The sequence below is a fragment of the Penicillium canescens genome (assembly GCF_028828765.1).
Source record: "Penicillium canescens strain IBT 15451 chromosome Unknown utg000004l_segment0_segment0, whole genome shotgun sequence".
In the NCBI taxonomy this organism is placed as follows: Eukaryota; Fungi; Ascomycota; class Eurotiomycetes; order Eurotiales; family Aspergillaceae; genus Penicillium; species Penicillium canescens.
Window position 1 is genome coordinate 1,904,351 of NW_026703966.1, and position 12,458 is coordinate 1,916,808.

Sequence of the window (12,458 nt, forward strand, 5' to 3'; positions counted from 1 at the left end):
AATGTGGATGGGAACATCTGGACTCACGCAGGGTCCTTATACAACACTACGAAAGTTGCGAGGTATTTCCAAGTCTACAATGAACCTATTTTTGGGCTGGATCGCAGCTGATGACACAAAAGGCGGCAGAGTTCTCATCTTAGTCATAATGGCGAAAATCTGTGGCTGACCCGCGTCAGGTGGGCCATATGCCAGGCACCCAGCGCATACATGGTCCTCATCAGAACATCCTCTGACTCAACATGACCAGGTCACTACTTCAGAACCCAGGTCAAGTCTACGTGACTGTCCAACTTCGGAGAACCACATCAAAAGACCACAGTTCGCAGTCAATCCATATGATTCACCCGGTCGCAAACAGAAGAAAAGGCAGGAAGAGGTCGAGTGTCTATCAGATGGAAAGAGTGGAAGCAACCGAAAGCTTAGAGCTCGTCCGTCACATTGTACGAAGATTGGCGCAAGCACAAGAATTGAATTCGAATCCCGAATTTTTTCATTCATTTTTGGTATTCAGACGTAACCGTAGAAGAAATAGGAAACCACATAATCCTCCCGTTTAAACCTCGGCGATCTCACGGAGACGACGGATGGTGGAGCGGGTGGCGGCAGCAGCGGGGGTGCTATAAGCGAGGCAATAGTCAGTAAACGTCTTCTTTGTGTTCAAGGAGCGCGCGCGTCTGGGTCCGGTCCGGTCCAGTTCCCAGGACGACGGCTAAGTGTTCTGAATGGGCGACTTACGAGACGGCGTAGGCACCGCCGGCAACAACCTTGTTGCAGCCCTTGCACTCCCAGATACCGACAGCCTTGCGCTTGACGGTGTTCTTTCCGCAGAAAGTGCAGACGTAGCGGGCGTGCTGGGTGACTTCCATCTTCTTCACCTGCTTACGCAGGGAAGCACCATATCTGTTGAAGCATTGTTAGAATCGTGGTCGTGTTGTGAGAATGTTCGTTGTTCGTTGTCCGTCGATCGAGGAATTCATGTGTGTGCGCGGAGTTCGAGTGTGCCATACCTGGTACCGTATTTACCGGTGATGCCGACCTCTGGAGAGAACAGTTAGCATTGAAAAATCAAAGGGATCCGGCATGCGATGTGTCGAGGTATCGTGAGAGGAACATACTCTTGGTGCGCTTCGTCATCTTGGCTGGTGGTAGAGGATGAAGATGGGTACTGAACAGGAGATCGAAAACGACGCTTTGAATGAGCGGGTTGTGCTGTGGATTCTCGCTTAGGGCTCTTGGCTCAGTAGATCACCTGACTTGTGTGGGCTTATGTCATGGTGCCCAATGCGGTAGTGTTGTGGCCTCAGGCGGGCCACAATGCTTACTTTGGGCTTCTCTGGGGCTCCATGATGTCAGTTGGCTCCTCTTTTTAGTGCTTTTTTATACATTTTTTACTGTGGCTCCATAATGATGTCGATTCCATCGAATTCAGGTGTGTCAAGATCACCGAAATCACAGGTGCCTCGGATACTTCAATCGGCCTGGTTTTGTTCCAGACGGAAACAAGGGCAGTCGGGTCATCGATCTATCCGGTCACGTGAATTATAAAGAACATATGTATACGCATTACAAGTAGCTCAGAGGAAATTGTGTAACTTCAATAGCTTTTAGTTGTGTGCAGAACCTCCATCTCCCATTTCACGGCCAAATTCCTCTGTTTAAGCACATACCACATCTTGGACTAGCTTGCCGAGGCTTGTGATCCGCGAGCTCCCATTCTGCAGAACCTACATCTATCCCCAGCAACAACCATGACTTCCAACCGCCAATATGACCTGGTCCTATTGGGCCCAACGGGCTACACGGGCCAATTCTGCGCTGAGCACATTGTGCAGAACCACCCCACCGACCTGAAATGGGCCATTGCTGGCCGCTCCTTGCAGAAGATGGAGCCCATCGCTAAACAGCTCAAGGCTCTCAACCCGGACCGCGCTGAGCCAGGTACCTAGCCCTGTTACTCATGTGTCTCTGACTGCTATGTATCCAAGCTTACTGGCTTTGTATAGATGTCCTGGTCGTTCAGCTGAATGCGACTGAGCTCAATGAGCTTGCCCAGAAGACGCGGCTCGTTATCAACTGTGTGGGTCCCTACCACTTGTACTCGACTCCAGTGGTGGAGGCATGCGCTACCAACGGGACTCACTACGTCGATGCGTATGTTTTTACAATCTTTTGATCTAGGGTTTCCGACATTGGCTGATCGTTACAGAACTGGAGAAACGCCATGGATCAAACTGATCATCGAGAAGTACCATGAGACCGCCAAAGCCAATGGCGCAATTGTCAGTTCCACTATCTATTTGTATAATCGCATATACTAACTGCATACAGATGATCCCCTCGGCTGGGGTTGAGAGCGCGCCAGCTGATATCCTGGCATGGTCCCTCGTCAAGCGAGTCCGAGAGGACCTATCCTCGCAAACGCGCGAGATCAACAGCACCATCAAGGAAATGAAGTATATAACACCCGCACCCACACTCAAATCCCACCATCACCTCCAATCTAACCAACCCAAACAGATCCTCCGGGCCAAGCGGCGGCACCCTCGACACGATCCTCACAATCTTCGACTGGCTCCCAACATCGGAGCTAATGAAATCAATGACCCCCTTCGCCCTAGCAGCCTCAGCCCCACCAAGGACCATCCCCAGCGACTCAATCCTCAACAAGATCCTCGGTTTCCGCTCAATCCGCGATCTGGGAACGGTAACAACATCCCCTTCCGGAATGGCCGACATCACCCTCGTGCACCGCAGCAGCACCCTGATGCCCGAGCTGTACGGCAAATCCTTCTACTTCAGACAATTCCTGTCTGTACGCAACGCCCTCGTCGGTCTAGCCGTGCACATCGGTTTCACGATTGGCGTGGTGCTCCTCGCGCTCCCGCCTGTGCGCTGGCTCCTGCGGAAATTCATCTTCGCGCCTGGTAGCGGCCCGCGCCGAGAGGATTCTATGAATGATCGTCTAGAGTACCATGCTATTGCTACGCCGGAGGGTGAGCAGACTAAGCGGGTCTTTGGTAAGATTACCTACGAGGGTAGCATGTACCTTTTCACTGGGCTGTTGCTTGCTGAGGCTGCTATGGTTATTCTCAATGATGAGGAAACCATTAGGAAGGTCTCGCGTGGTGGTATTGTAACTCCTGCTACTATGGGACAGAGCTTTGTCGATCGTCTGGAGAAGGTTGGCTGCAATATCGAGACTAAGGTGTATCAGTATTAAACGGGGGTTACAGTACCTGCTCATCAGTTTTTGTGTCCTAACTCAAGTCCTTTTCTGATTGCTTGCAATTTGCTATGATGCCACATCCTTGATTCCAAGATACGATATTTATGCACACGCAATGATGAATCAATATTTGCTATCCTACCCTGCACATTTGCCATTGCCCCGGCCGTCTCTTGGCTACAGCTTCTCAGCTCTAGCCTCAGTAAAAGCCTTCTCCCTCAACCACCCCTCAATAATCTCATTGACCTCCTGAGGCTTCTCCCACAAAGCCCAGTGCGAAGTATTAACCTGCTTCACAGTCAAGCTCGGGATGTGCTTAGCCATCGACTTACCCAAATGCGGGGGCAAAGCCTGATCCCTCAACGCCTGGATAAACAACGTAGGGACCTCAATCTTCCGATTAAGAATAGCAAGCTCATCCCGATAATTGATCTGCCGGGTCCGGTACCAGTTCACTGCAACAATTAGCAACTCCACCACTTCACAAAAAGAGAAAAAGAGAGATATCATACGCGGCCCTCGAACCCCACTCCTCCCAAACTCCCTAACATAAAACTCAACCTCGTCTTCCGCCAAAAGCTTCGACCTCTTCAACCCTCCAAGCCGATCAACAAGCACACCACGATGCGCATCGAAACCGACCTCACCACGATCATTCCGTCCCCCATAAAGCGCCAACAGGAATTGGCGAATATCACTCTCGGATTGGATAACCTTCTCCAACTCCCCACTCGCGAATTGGAGTTGGTATGCGAAATGCGGGGCCGCTGTGCGGACGAGGTCTTCTAGCTGAACTTCCTTTTCCATTGGTCTTGCGTACGGCACGCAGACTGTGATAAGATGCGAGACTAGCTCTGGGTGCCAGAGAGCGATGCGGTAGGCTAGACCGGCGCCCCTGTTCGGGTGTTAGTTTTGTTCTGGTTTGCGTGGAAGATGGAGGGGGGACGTGCCAGTCATGTCCACCCAGGATGATTTTCGTTTCGCCTAGATGTGTTGCTAGTGCTTTTATATCTGCTGCGCAGCTCTTGTGTGCGTAGGGAGTTGGGTCGGCTGGCGCGTCCTGGGTTTGTTGTTAGTGGGTTGTTTCTTGGGGTATGAGTTGGTGGATTTGATAGTGGTGTAGGGAGGTCTACATACTGTTCGTCCGTAGCCTAGACAATCCGGGGCTACCACTCGCAGGCCCATGTTCACTAGCATGGGGATCTGGTATCGCCAGCCCATTGAGATGTCGGGGAAGCCATGGATCTGTGGGTGGTGTTAGTGTATGTCCCTTCGTGTTATGTATGCGGTGTCGAGATGCTCACCAGGAATACTGTTGCTCTGTATTGGCCTGATTTGGGCTGGCTCAGGATATAAGCTTTTATATGTTAGATTGTGGTTCTTCACTGTATTTTGAGGGTCGTAGTCGTGCTCTTGTGCGATACTGACAGTAGTTGTGGCCGTTGAGAGTCGCGGTTTTGTACTCGATGCGGGGGTCGCCTGATACTTGGATTTTATCGATCGGCATATTGAATAGCTTCAAATTGGAGTTGAGGTTTTCGAAGAGCCTTGATTTCAGAAAAGCGAGACGGTGATGGTATATTGTAAGCTCTGACGATGTAGCTCCGAGGTTGATATATATAGCCGCAGGCCCCCCAGGTTGCGGTGTGAGAGTTGCAACACGAGTCAATAGCAACTTGCACAGTCCAGACTTACGCCCTGAACTAGTTTATGAATTATGCAGAAACAGTGATAGACTAATTAAGAGCGGATTTCTAAACAGGCCGAACCCCTCAGAGCTTCTGCCTCGGCCCATTGAATGCCAAGACGCTAGTGTTAAGATCTCCACGTTCCCGTTATTTGATGCTTTGCCAAACTACAGAGATGGGGCGGTAGCAGGAGAGCTATCATAATTCTGAAATATGGTGCAGAGGGAGAGGAAACGAACCAGCTAAGCGACTACTCCGATATCGAGGAGCATACTTCGGCTGATGTTGCCAAAAGTGCGACTTGAGTGCGATTGAAGTGTGATTAAAATGCTACCAAATTGCCAACAATGTACAACTGATTCGGGTGATGGCAGAAGTAAGGGGAACAATGCCTAAGGCATTCCCATAAACACTCCCTGGGCACTTCTAAATCTTCTTCAGCCTCTAACTCCGCTAATCTATAAGGCAAGTCAACCAAGTGGGAAGGAATAGGCCCAAAGGATCTAAACGACTCCAGAACCGACGCACCAAGTAAATACTAATAAACAGCGGAGGTCCAATATAAGCAGAAAGGAAATCAGCAACCCACCACTGTGACGGAAAGAAGACCGTGAACGCATTGAACGGACAAAGTAGCCCGGTACATATCGACTACTATAGTAATTCATCCTTCCGCCGGGGAGAGGGAGGCTAATATCGTGACGCCCGTTAGGGTCAGGTATACTAAGGCGGACGTCATGACGTAGCTGCCGACTAGTAAGGCTGGGCCGCCTTTTGCTAGTGTTGCGCCTGTACTGACGAATAGACCTGTTCCTATTGCGCCTCCTAGGGTGATGAATTGGGCATGGCGGGATGAGAGGGCTCGTTGGGTTATGTTGTCTTTTGATGAGGCGCATTCGATTGAGTCGGGTGTGTAGGTTGAGGTAACTTTGGGGAGCTTTTCGGTTTTGTTGTCATTTGAAGGGATTGTCCTTTGAGAATGCCAGGGTAAAAGCCTGACTGCAACTGTATACAGGCCTACTCTGCTCGACTATATAAGGAAGCGAGTTAGGGCTATAGAGCCAAGGGATAAGCTATCTGGCTGATATCGCTGGCGGTTGCCCAAAACAATAGACAGGGATATATGTCATGGTTATAGACAAGGCATAGAGATGGGGTATGTCGCCATATCGAGAGGACATGTATTTCGCTGCCCTGATAAGCATGTTCTAGCCAAAGATTCCATGAATATTCAAATGCCTAGATTTTACTTCCAAACTGTAAATCAAGGCCGGGTATTGTAATTGGTATCTCCAGGTAATTGACATCAGGATTCCAAGATCGACTGGAATCTAATAAATCACAGTGTCCTCGTTATCCTCCACGACTTCACCACCGTCGTCATCTCGATGGGCATCACTCTGATCATGTACAGAAGTGTCCACATCAGCAGAACGACCCATTGTCGCTGAAACAGCTCCTTTCCCGTTGGGGTCTGATTTCACTGTCTCGGAGGCGTCCTGGGCTGGTTCCTTGGAGTCAGACTCTCTTGAATTTACAGGCTCTGGAGCAGATGGTTGGTCCGACGGGGTATCTGTCTGCTGCATCTTCTCGCCTTGTGTTTCTTCTGGTTTCGCTGCTGGCTCTTCCTTGATGCTTTTATCTGGCTGGGGCACAAAGGCCTCTGGTGGGTATCGTGCTTCAAACTCGGCAACTTCACGTGCAACTGTCGCTTCTGCTTCTTCAATCTGCTTCTGTATCACCGATTCGTCGCCAGGTCGAGATTGCCATGGCTTATAGTACTGTTGGAACTAGTTAGTTCCCAATCACCCAGAACAATCAGAGGAAGACCACTCACCAGAACCGGTTCCGCCCGTGTTTTAAGGAAATGCGCCACGGCAATTATATTCGCATGCCGTGTATTCATCTGAAAGGAAAACAAGGTTAGATGTATTCCCCACTCCAGAATATCAGGGCAACATACCGCCTCACGCTCATACAAAGGCGTCTCCTTCCTGCGAATAGCCTCACGCTGTTCCTTCCGCTGCTTCTTCAACTCATCATACTGTAAATCCTGAGACTTAAGCTTATCCTGCTGTTTCCGCTCAATATCAGCGCGCCGTCTCTGCGCTGCAGAGCTCGAGCTCTGCGAAAGAGTACCTAGAAGTCCACCGAACAACCGCTGACCGCGCTTGCGATCTTCCTCGCGGCCTCCGCGTGGCCGCACAGGTTTGCTTTCCGGGGACGCATCTGGCGCAACGGGCTGGGGAGATGAGCGTCGGCGCTGGGTTTGCGGGGAACGGTTGCTCTGGGAGCTTAGTCGCCGGCGCTTGGTGTCGTGTTCTGATACCGAGGACTGGCGTCGCTTGGTTGTCAATTCTGGGGATTGGTGAAGGGGTTCTTGTTCGGGCACGGCGACTGCCGAGGCAAGCATGCTATAGGGCAGAGACAGAGGGTTAGCTACAGTAATTCCTCGTTTGCGGGTGCTGGTTGTTATGGGAGGGAAGGTAGCCATACTGTTCCGACATGATGTATTGTGAACGACACCAATGCAGGCGCAGTGTTAACTTGCGTAACGAGTAAGAATATGATCGAAAAAAGCGACGCTTGCCACAAACTGCCACTTGGACTTGGTGTCTGGGGTCAAGAAAGAACAGAACGGACTGCTTGGGGGCACGTGCACGGACCACCCCATTCCTCGTGCTCGGCTTTTCTTCTCTTCACTTCACTTCTCTCCCCAACCTCTTCAGTTGCTTTTCAAGCTTTTACTTTGGTCACCTTCTCTCCTACTCAACCATGTCTCGCCACCACCCCGATCTCGTCATGTGCCGCAAGCAACCTGGCATCTCCATCGGCCGCCTGTGTGACAAATGCGACGGCAAATGCCCCGTGTGCGATTCCTACGTGCGCCCCACGACTCTAGTCCGCATCTGTGACGAGTGCTCCTTCGGCAACTACCAGAACAAGTGTGTCGTCTGCGGCGGCGAGGGAATCAGTGATGCATTCTACTGCTTTGAATGTACGCGTCTGGAGAAGGACCGCGACGGGTGTCCGAAGATTATCAATCTGGGAAGCTCCAGGACAGACTTGTTCTACCAAAAGAAAAGTTTCCGGAATCAATGATCACGCTTCTCGCTCCCTTGCTCTTGGCTTGGTGTTGTATCTGGGCGGAGGGAGCTAAGCGTGAGCTCGGCGTTTACAATGTTCCGCCTAGCGACGACAGACGACTTTACGAATCTACAATACGACGCGAGTTCAATTTATCGTGTTGGACTGTCTTGGCCCACTTCGAACTGGTTCATTCGTTCTATCTATACGGTGGCGAATTTACCTGCCAGGGCGACGGGGTCTGGCGAATCCTCGCGCAGTGCCCTGGTTTTGTGGCGGGTTTACTTCCTCTTGCAAACGCATGGCGGTAATTTCATCAGGGCCTGAAGCCTCAATCTGCAAATAGTGAGCATCGAAACGGAACGATTCACAACTCGGGTGCACATACCTTCTTCAAGATTTTGAGTCCTTCCTGTTCAGCAACCGCGATGGCGTTCCTCCGCGAGCTAGCGTGCAGCATGCGCTCCTTGATGGATGATCCGGTCGGGCAGGTGTACACAAAGACCACGACATCAGACCCAGGGTAGTGGTAGAAGGAATAGCGCGGCGAAGTCGAGGAGATATGTGTGGCAACGGAGTTTGGCTCAACACTAGATTGGGAATCGGCCAGCGTGATCTTCTCCGTGGGGATATCAATCGTCTTGAGGAAGTTAGCATATCAATCCCACAAATCCTTCCACATTCAATCCCCATAATTCCCGTAACAAGAACGTACCAGCTGCACCAATCCACCATCCTGTAGATCCCGCAGGGCAGTCTTAGCCTCTTCATCAACAGGCATAGAGATCTTCATGCCAGAGCCAGACCCAGGACCAAAAGTGCCCCCAATACCAATATCCCGCCCTGGAGTACCACTCCTAGCCTCAGCCTCAGCCCGTCTAACAGCCTCGAGCTCCCGCTCCTTCTCACCCATCATATCCTCACGACTAACACCCCCAGCGCCCTCCCCATCACGCTCCTTCCAGGCCTCAACACCGAGGATCTCCTCCTCCTCAGTAGCAAAGACAGTCGAACCGAACTTCTCCGTGCCAAGCTCGCGAGTCAGGGTCGAGCGAGTCGACGCAAAGAGCGTCTTGGCCCGCACGGGCGCATTGGACGGTATGTAGGTTAGAGCGATGAGGGTTGCAGCACCCGCGGCGGTGGGGCGTCGGAGAAGGAGATAGAGGGGTGTTTTGGGCTGGAGGATTGTTGACAGCTGGGGAAGGGAGGCAATGAACGATTCCTTGGTTGGCTCGCCTTGGAAAGACAAGGCTGGGAGGGGAGTGAGGCTTTCGGATGTTATGGTTACTGGCAGGCAGAAGGTTGAGGGGTCGGAGTTGAAGCGGGTGAAGGCATCGTGCAGCTCCGAGGAGACTGGGAGGTTGTTAGTTGTTCCAATTGGGGACTGTATGGGGTACATGGACGTATCCCTTACCTGTAATTCCGGACTGCATGGTGATGCTTGTTCACCCGTTGTGGTGGTTGGGTTGTTTATGAGGGGAGGGAGCGGTGAATGAGGGGCGTGTCAGCGTTGGCTTCCGAGTAGCCTCCACATCTCCTGTTTAACTCCATACAATGTCCTCTTTCATCTCGACTTGCTACGATTCCATTGTCAAGGAATATAATCAGGTTACTGACACAGTATAGCCTACTTCTTTTCTCACAGCCGTTTGAAGAAACTCTATTCTGCTCAAGGTGCACCAAAAGTGGTATACAAAAAACTAACGCAAAGCACACAATATATACAAATAGAAAGCCGATGCGACCGGCCAGCAATTGAACAGTCCTCGAGATCTCAGGAGGCAACACAACGCCCACTATGGTCAGGTATCACAATGCTTCAAAAACAAAACATTTTGGGTTTACTCCTCATACGAACCACCAACGAAAGCCCAGTTCGAACCCTCGAGCTTACCCTTGAGGAACTCATACACCGTGAAAGTAACAGCCTGACCAGGAGCGACACGCATGACACGGGGAGTGATACCCTTGTAGAAAGCGCGCGCACCCTCAGTCTTGAACATGTCCTTAGCGATAATCATGATACGAGTGATAGCCGACTGGCCGGGCTCAGCACGGGTCTTCTGCAAACGAGTCTTGATGGTATCGATGGGAGCGTTGGAGAAGGGACCGACAGCACCGGAGATCAAACCGATCACGGTGGTCTGGTAGGAGGGCAGCTGGCTGTTGCTGTACTCGGGTTGCCAGCGCTGCAGGGCAGCCTTGAGTTCGGTGTACGCGGTGAAGTTGGCGGCCTGGTTGGTTCCCTGGCGGAGAGCTGTCAGTGAGACACCGCGGTACAGCACGCTCAGGCCTTCCTCCTTGACGACGGTGAAGAGTGCGTGTGGGGCGCTGCGATACTTGGGGACGTCGAGCGGGTCAGCCATGCTGTGGTGCTGCGCTTGCAGGCGGATCTTGATGACTTCCATTGGGTTTACGACGGCCACGGCTTCGGTTACACCGGCAGCGAGACCAGCTATCAACATATTAGCCGCTGTACTCGGTTGTGATCTGCTCTGTGTGGATTGTCTTCACGTACCCAGGAAGGTGGCCTTGCTGGTAACCTGACCCGTCTCCTTGTCGGCCAGCATTCCCTTGTATGACTCGTATGAGGTGAATCGGATGGCCATTTTCGGAATGATTCCACCCAGCACGGCTCCCAGACCCTTGTACAGACCCAGGGCAGTCTCCTTGCGCACAATTTGGGCACCGGTGGCCACGAACCCGCGCGGCTTAGCCTATCCAGACATCATGGTTAGCAAGGTTTCGTGGTCAATGGGTATTCATAAACTCACCCCGGGTGCTGTGGCTCTCCTTGACAGCTGCATGCGGACCTTGATCGTGTCTAGAGGGTGGCACACGAGGGCCTCCATCATACCGGCACCACCACCAGCTAGGATGAAGTCAATAACCGTCCACAATCTCAAGGATGGAGTTTACTCTACCGATCAAGTTGACCGCAGGCGATGTGCGCTTCCCATTGGCGGTTTTTGCGGACATTGTTTGTGAGAAGGTAAGGTGTAAAGAAGGCGTAATTCAGGAGATTGTCAAAGGAAAACCTCCAATTGGGTCTTTAATCCAAGGCTCCCGGAATGGCGCGAAATCGAGTTTCTTCCGATTGTCGCGAGCGAATACCGAAATTGCGGAGAAGCGGAAGTATACAATCCCGGGGAATAAGCGGCGTATGCAATTGCTTGGGTGGAGGTTTTTTTGCGGATCCTTCCGAATAGATGTAAAAATATCAATTGAAGAGAACAGATAAATTGCAAAGTCTTTAATTTCACAAAGCAGAACTGTCGGCTATGATTGACGTCGGCTCGAAGTGGCGGCAGTGCCAAACTTTTGTGGGGAGCTATGACGGGGAAGCGGAGGAAGCTGGACGAGCGGAAGTATAGATCTCGGCCACCACAAGAGAGGAAAAAGGAAAAGAGAAGAGTACAGTCCATGAAGATCAGCCGAGGGAGATCTCTTATAAGTTCGAAATATTGCACAGCGTTCCGAGTACAGAGAGTCGACAATCCCGAGGCCTTCGGGAACAAGGGCGGCTCTATGATTCACCCCCGGATTGATCTGACTTCACATGTTTCTTGTCGTCATAGGAAGAACCAAAAGGCTTGTGATTCTATACTCTATCTACACTCTATATTACTTAGCTATTTAGTCTTTATAACACGGCCCCTACCTTACCTACAGTGCGCACCGGAGGCACCATCACCCCTACATTATCTGACTAGATTCCAGGTAGCTAGATTACTCCGGATACACAGAACCCTCATTTCGGGACTTGCTTTCCAGCTCCGAAATAAAGTAGCGATTTCCGCACCTTTTGCTGCGGGTGATCTCGGGCCAACGCAATAGCTCCCCTCAGCCGAGGTTCAGCGCGGTGGCTGTTATAGGAGGAACAGGTCATGGGACTTACTTTCTCTGAGTCAGGTGGACAATTAGACTATTCACTATGTTCATATGCGACTTTGAGTTGCTGTCCTTTGTGTTCCTCTGACGAGTCCGGGGTTATAGAGTGGCTCCGTTATTAGCCGGTTGAACGTTTTACCCAGGCCCGTATAATCGGTTAGAGATGGAGATGGATGTATGATGATGCGACTTGATCTACATGTTCATTTATACATCTGACGTTCCTTAAAGTTAGCGTTCATACTCGTTTTAATATACTTCAGGGGCATCATACCTTCACATGCCCACCTAACTTAATATACACGGATCAATCAACCCGATGATAATATCGGGTAGCCGATCTCGGCCCTGTCTACTCTATACTTCAACAAAATATGCACTAGTATAACTTCACGTGGTTGAAGATAAAGGCGATTCCTTCATGCGCAATGGATCGGATCAAATCCGATCGCACAATTCTCAACGAAAACCCACCGACTCACCTTATCAACCACCACTACAATCCATCCCACACGTCCAAACCACCACAAAACTATTTCAATGCCTCTAGTAGCAACCTAAAC

The 12,458-nt window shown here is 51.1% G+C and overlaps 7 protein-coding genes across 7 annotated transcripts; 2 read left to right on the plus strand and 5 right to left on the minus strand.

Annotated features, from left to right (window-relative positions):
* Positions 1–224: 224 nt before the first annotated feature.
* N7446_006073 (60S ribosomal protein eL43) lies at positions 225–1,175 on the minus strand. The gene is made up of 4 exons (XM_058514821.1): positions 1,119–1,175; positions 1,011–1,041; positions 739–903; positions 225–620 (listed from the first exon to the last, which is right to left on the minus strand). Exons 1-4 carry the CDS (start codon positions 1,135–1,137, stop codon positions 557–559), a joined length of 279 nt encoding a protein of 92 aa, XP_058371999.1. The 5' UTR covers positions 1,138–1,175; the 3' UTR covers positions 225–556.
* A 401-nt stretch (positions 1,176–1,576) lies between these two features.
* On the plus strand, positions 1,577–3,343 carry N7446_006074 (saccharopine dehydrogenase family protein). Its single transcript, XM_058514822.1, has 5 exons — positions 1,577–1,941; positions 2,007–2,154; positions 2,210–2,282; positions 2,332–2,456; positions 2,521–3,343. The coding sequence occupies exons 1-5, from the start codon at positions 1,752–1,754 to the stop codon at positions 3,221–3,223; spliced, it is 1,239 nt and encodes a 412-aa protein (XP_058372000.1). The 5' UTR covers positions 1,577–1,751; the 3' UTR covers positions 3,224–3,343.
* A 63-nt stretch (positions 3,344–3,406) lies between these two features.
* N7446_006075 (alpha/beta fold hydrolase) lies at positions 3,407–4,736 on the minus strand (the record flags this gene model as incomplete). The annotated part of the gene is made up of 6 exons (XM_058514823.1): positions 3,407–3,684; positions 3,742–4,124; positions 4,180–4,289; positions 4,367–4,474; positions 4,534–4,586; positions 4,658–4,736. 6 exons carry the CDS (start codon positions 4,734–4,736, stop codon positions 3,407–3,409), a joined length of 1,011 nt encoding a protein of 336 aa, XP_058372001.1.
* A 1,512-nt stretch (positions 4,737–6,248) lies between these two features.
* Positions 6,249–7,424, minus strand: N7446_006076 (pinin family protein; the record flags this gene model as incomplete). The annotated part of the gene is made up of 4 exons (XM_058514824.1): positions 6,249–6,698; positions 6,755–6,823; positions 6,881–7,331; positions 7,414–7,424. 4 exons carry the CDS (start codon positions 7,422–7,424, stop codon positions 6,249–6,251), a joined length of 981 nt encoding a protein of 326 aa, XP_058372002.1.
* Positions 7,425–7,692: 268 nt separating this feature from the next.
* N7446_006077 (PHF5 family protein) lies at positions 7,693–8,019 on the plus strand (the record flags this gene model as incomplete). Its single annotated transcript, XM_058514825.1, has 1 exon — positions 7,693–8,019. One exon carries the CDS (start codon positions 7,693–7,695, stop codon positions 8,017–8,019), a length of 327 nt encoding a protein of 108 aa, XP_058372003.1.
* A 204-nt stretch (positions 8,020–8,223) lies between these two features.
* On the minus strand, positions 8,224–9,437 carry N7446_006078 (twinfilin; the record flags this gene model as incomplete). The annotated part of the gene is made up of 4 exons (XM_058514826.1): positions 8,224–8,340; positions 8,393–8,644; positions 8,720–9,357; positions 9,419–9,437. The coding sequence occupies 4 exons, from the start codon at positions 9,435–9,437 to the stop codon at positions 8,224–8,226; spliced, it is 1,026 nt and encodes a 341-aa protein (XP_058372004.1).
* A 408-nt stretch (positions 9,438–9,845) lies between these two features.
* On the minus strand, positions 9,846–10,983 carry N7446_006079 (putative succinate:fumarate antiporter (Acr1); the record flags this gene model as incomplete). Its single annotated transcript, XM_058514827.1, has 4 exons — positions 9,846–10,459; positions 10,523–10,721; positions 10,779–10,876; positions 10,929–10,983. The coding sequence occupies 4 exons, from the start codon at positions 10,981–10,983 to the stop codon at positions 9,846–9,848; spliced, it is 966 nt and encodes a 321-aa protein (XP_058372005.1).
* Positions 10,984–12,458: the final 1,475 nt, after the last annotated feature.

Bases quoted from the DNA above. Each gene is read 5' to 3' on its own strand.
- N7446_006073 (XM_058514821.1), bottom strand. The intron at 904-1,010 runs GTATGGCACACT...ATGCTTCAACAG, and splicing joins ACCGGTAAATACGGTACCAG to ATATGGTGCTTCCCTGCGTA. The intron at 621-738 runs GTAAGTCGCCCA...CCTCGCTTATAG, and splicing joins GGCGGTGCCTACGCCGTCTC to CACCCCCGCTGCTGCCGCCA.
- N7446_006074 (XM_058514822.1), top strand. From the start codon at position 1,752: ATGACTTCCAACCGCCAATATGACCTGGTCCTATTGGGCCCAACGGGC. The intron at 1,942-2,006 runs GTACCTAGCCCT...GGCTTTGTATAG, and splicing joins CCCGGACCGCGCTGAGCCAG to ATGTCCTGGTCGTTCAGCTG. The intron at 2,457-2,520 runs GTATATAACACC...CAACCCAAACAG, and splicing joins AGCACCATCAAGGAAATGAA to ATCCTCCGGGCCAAGCGGCG.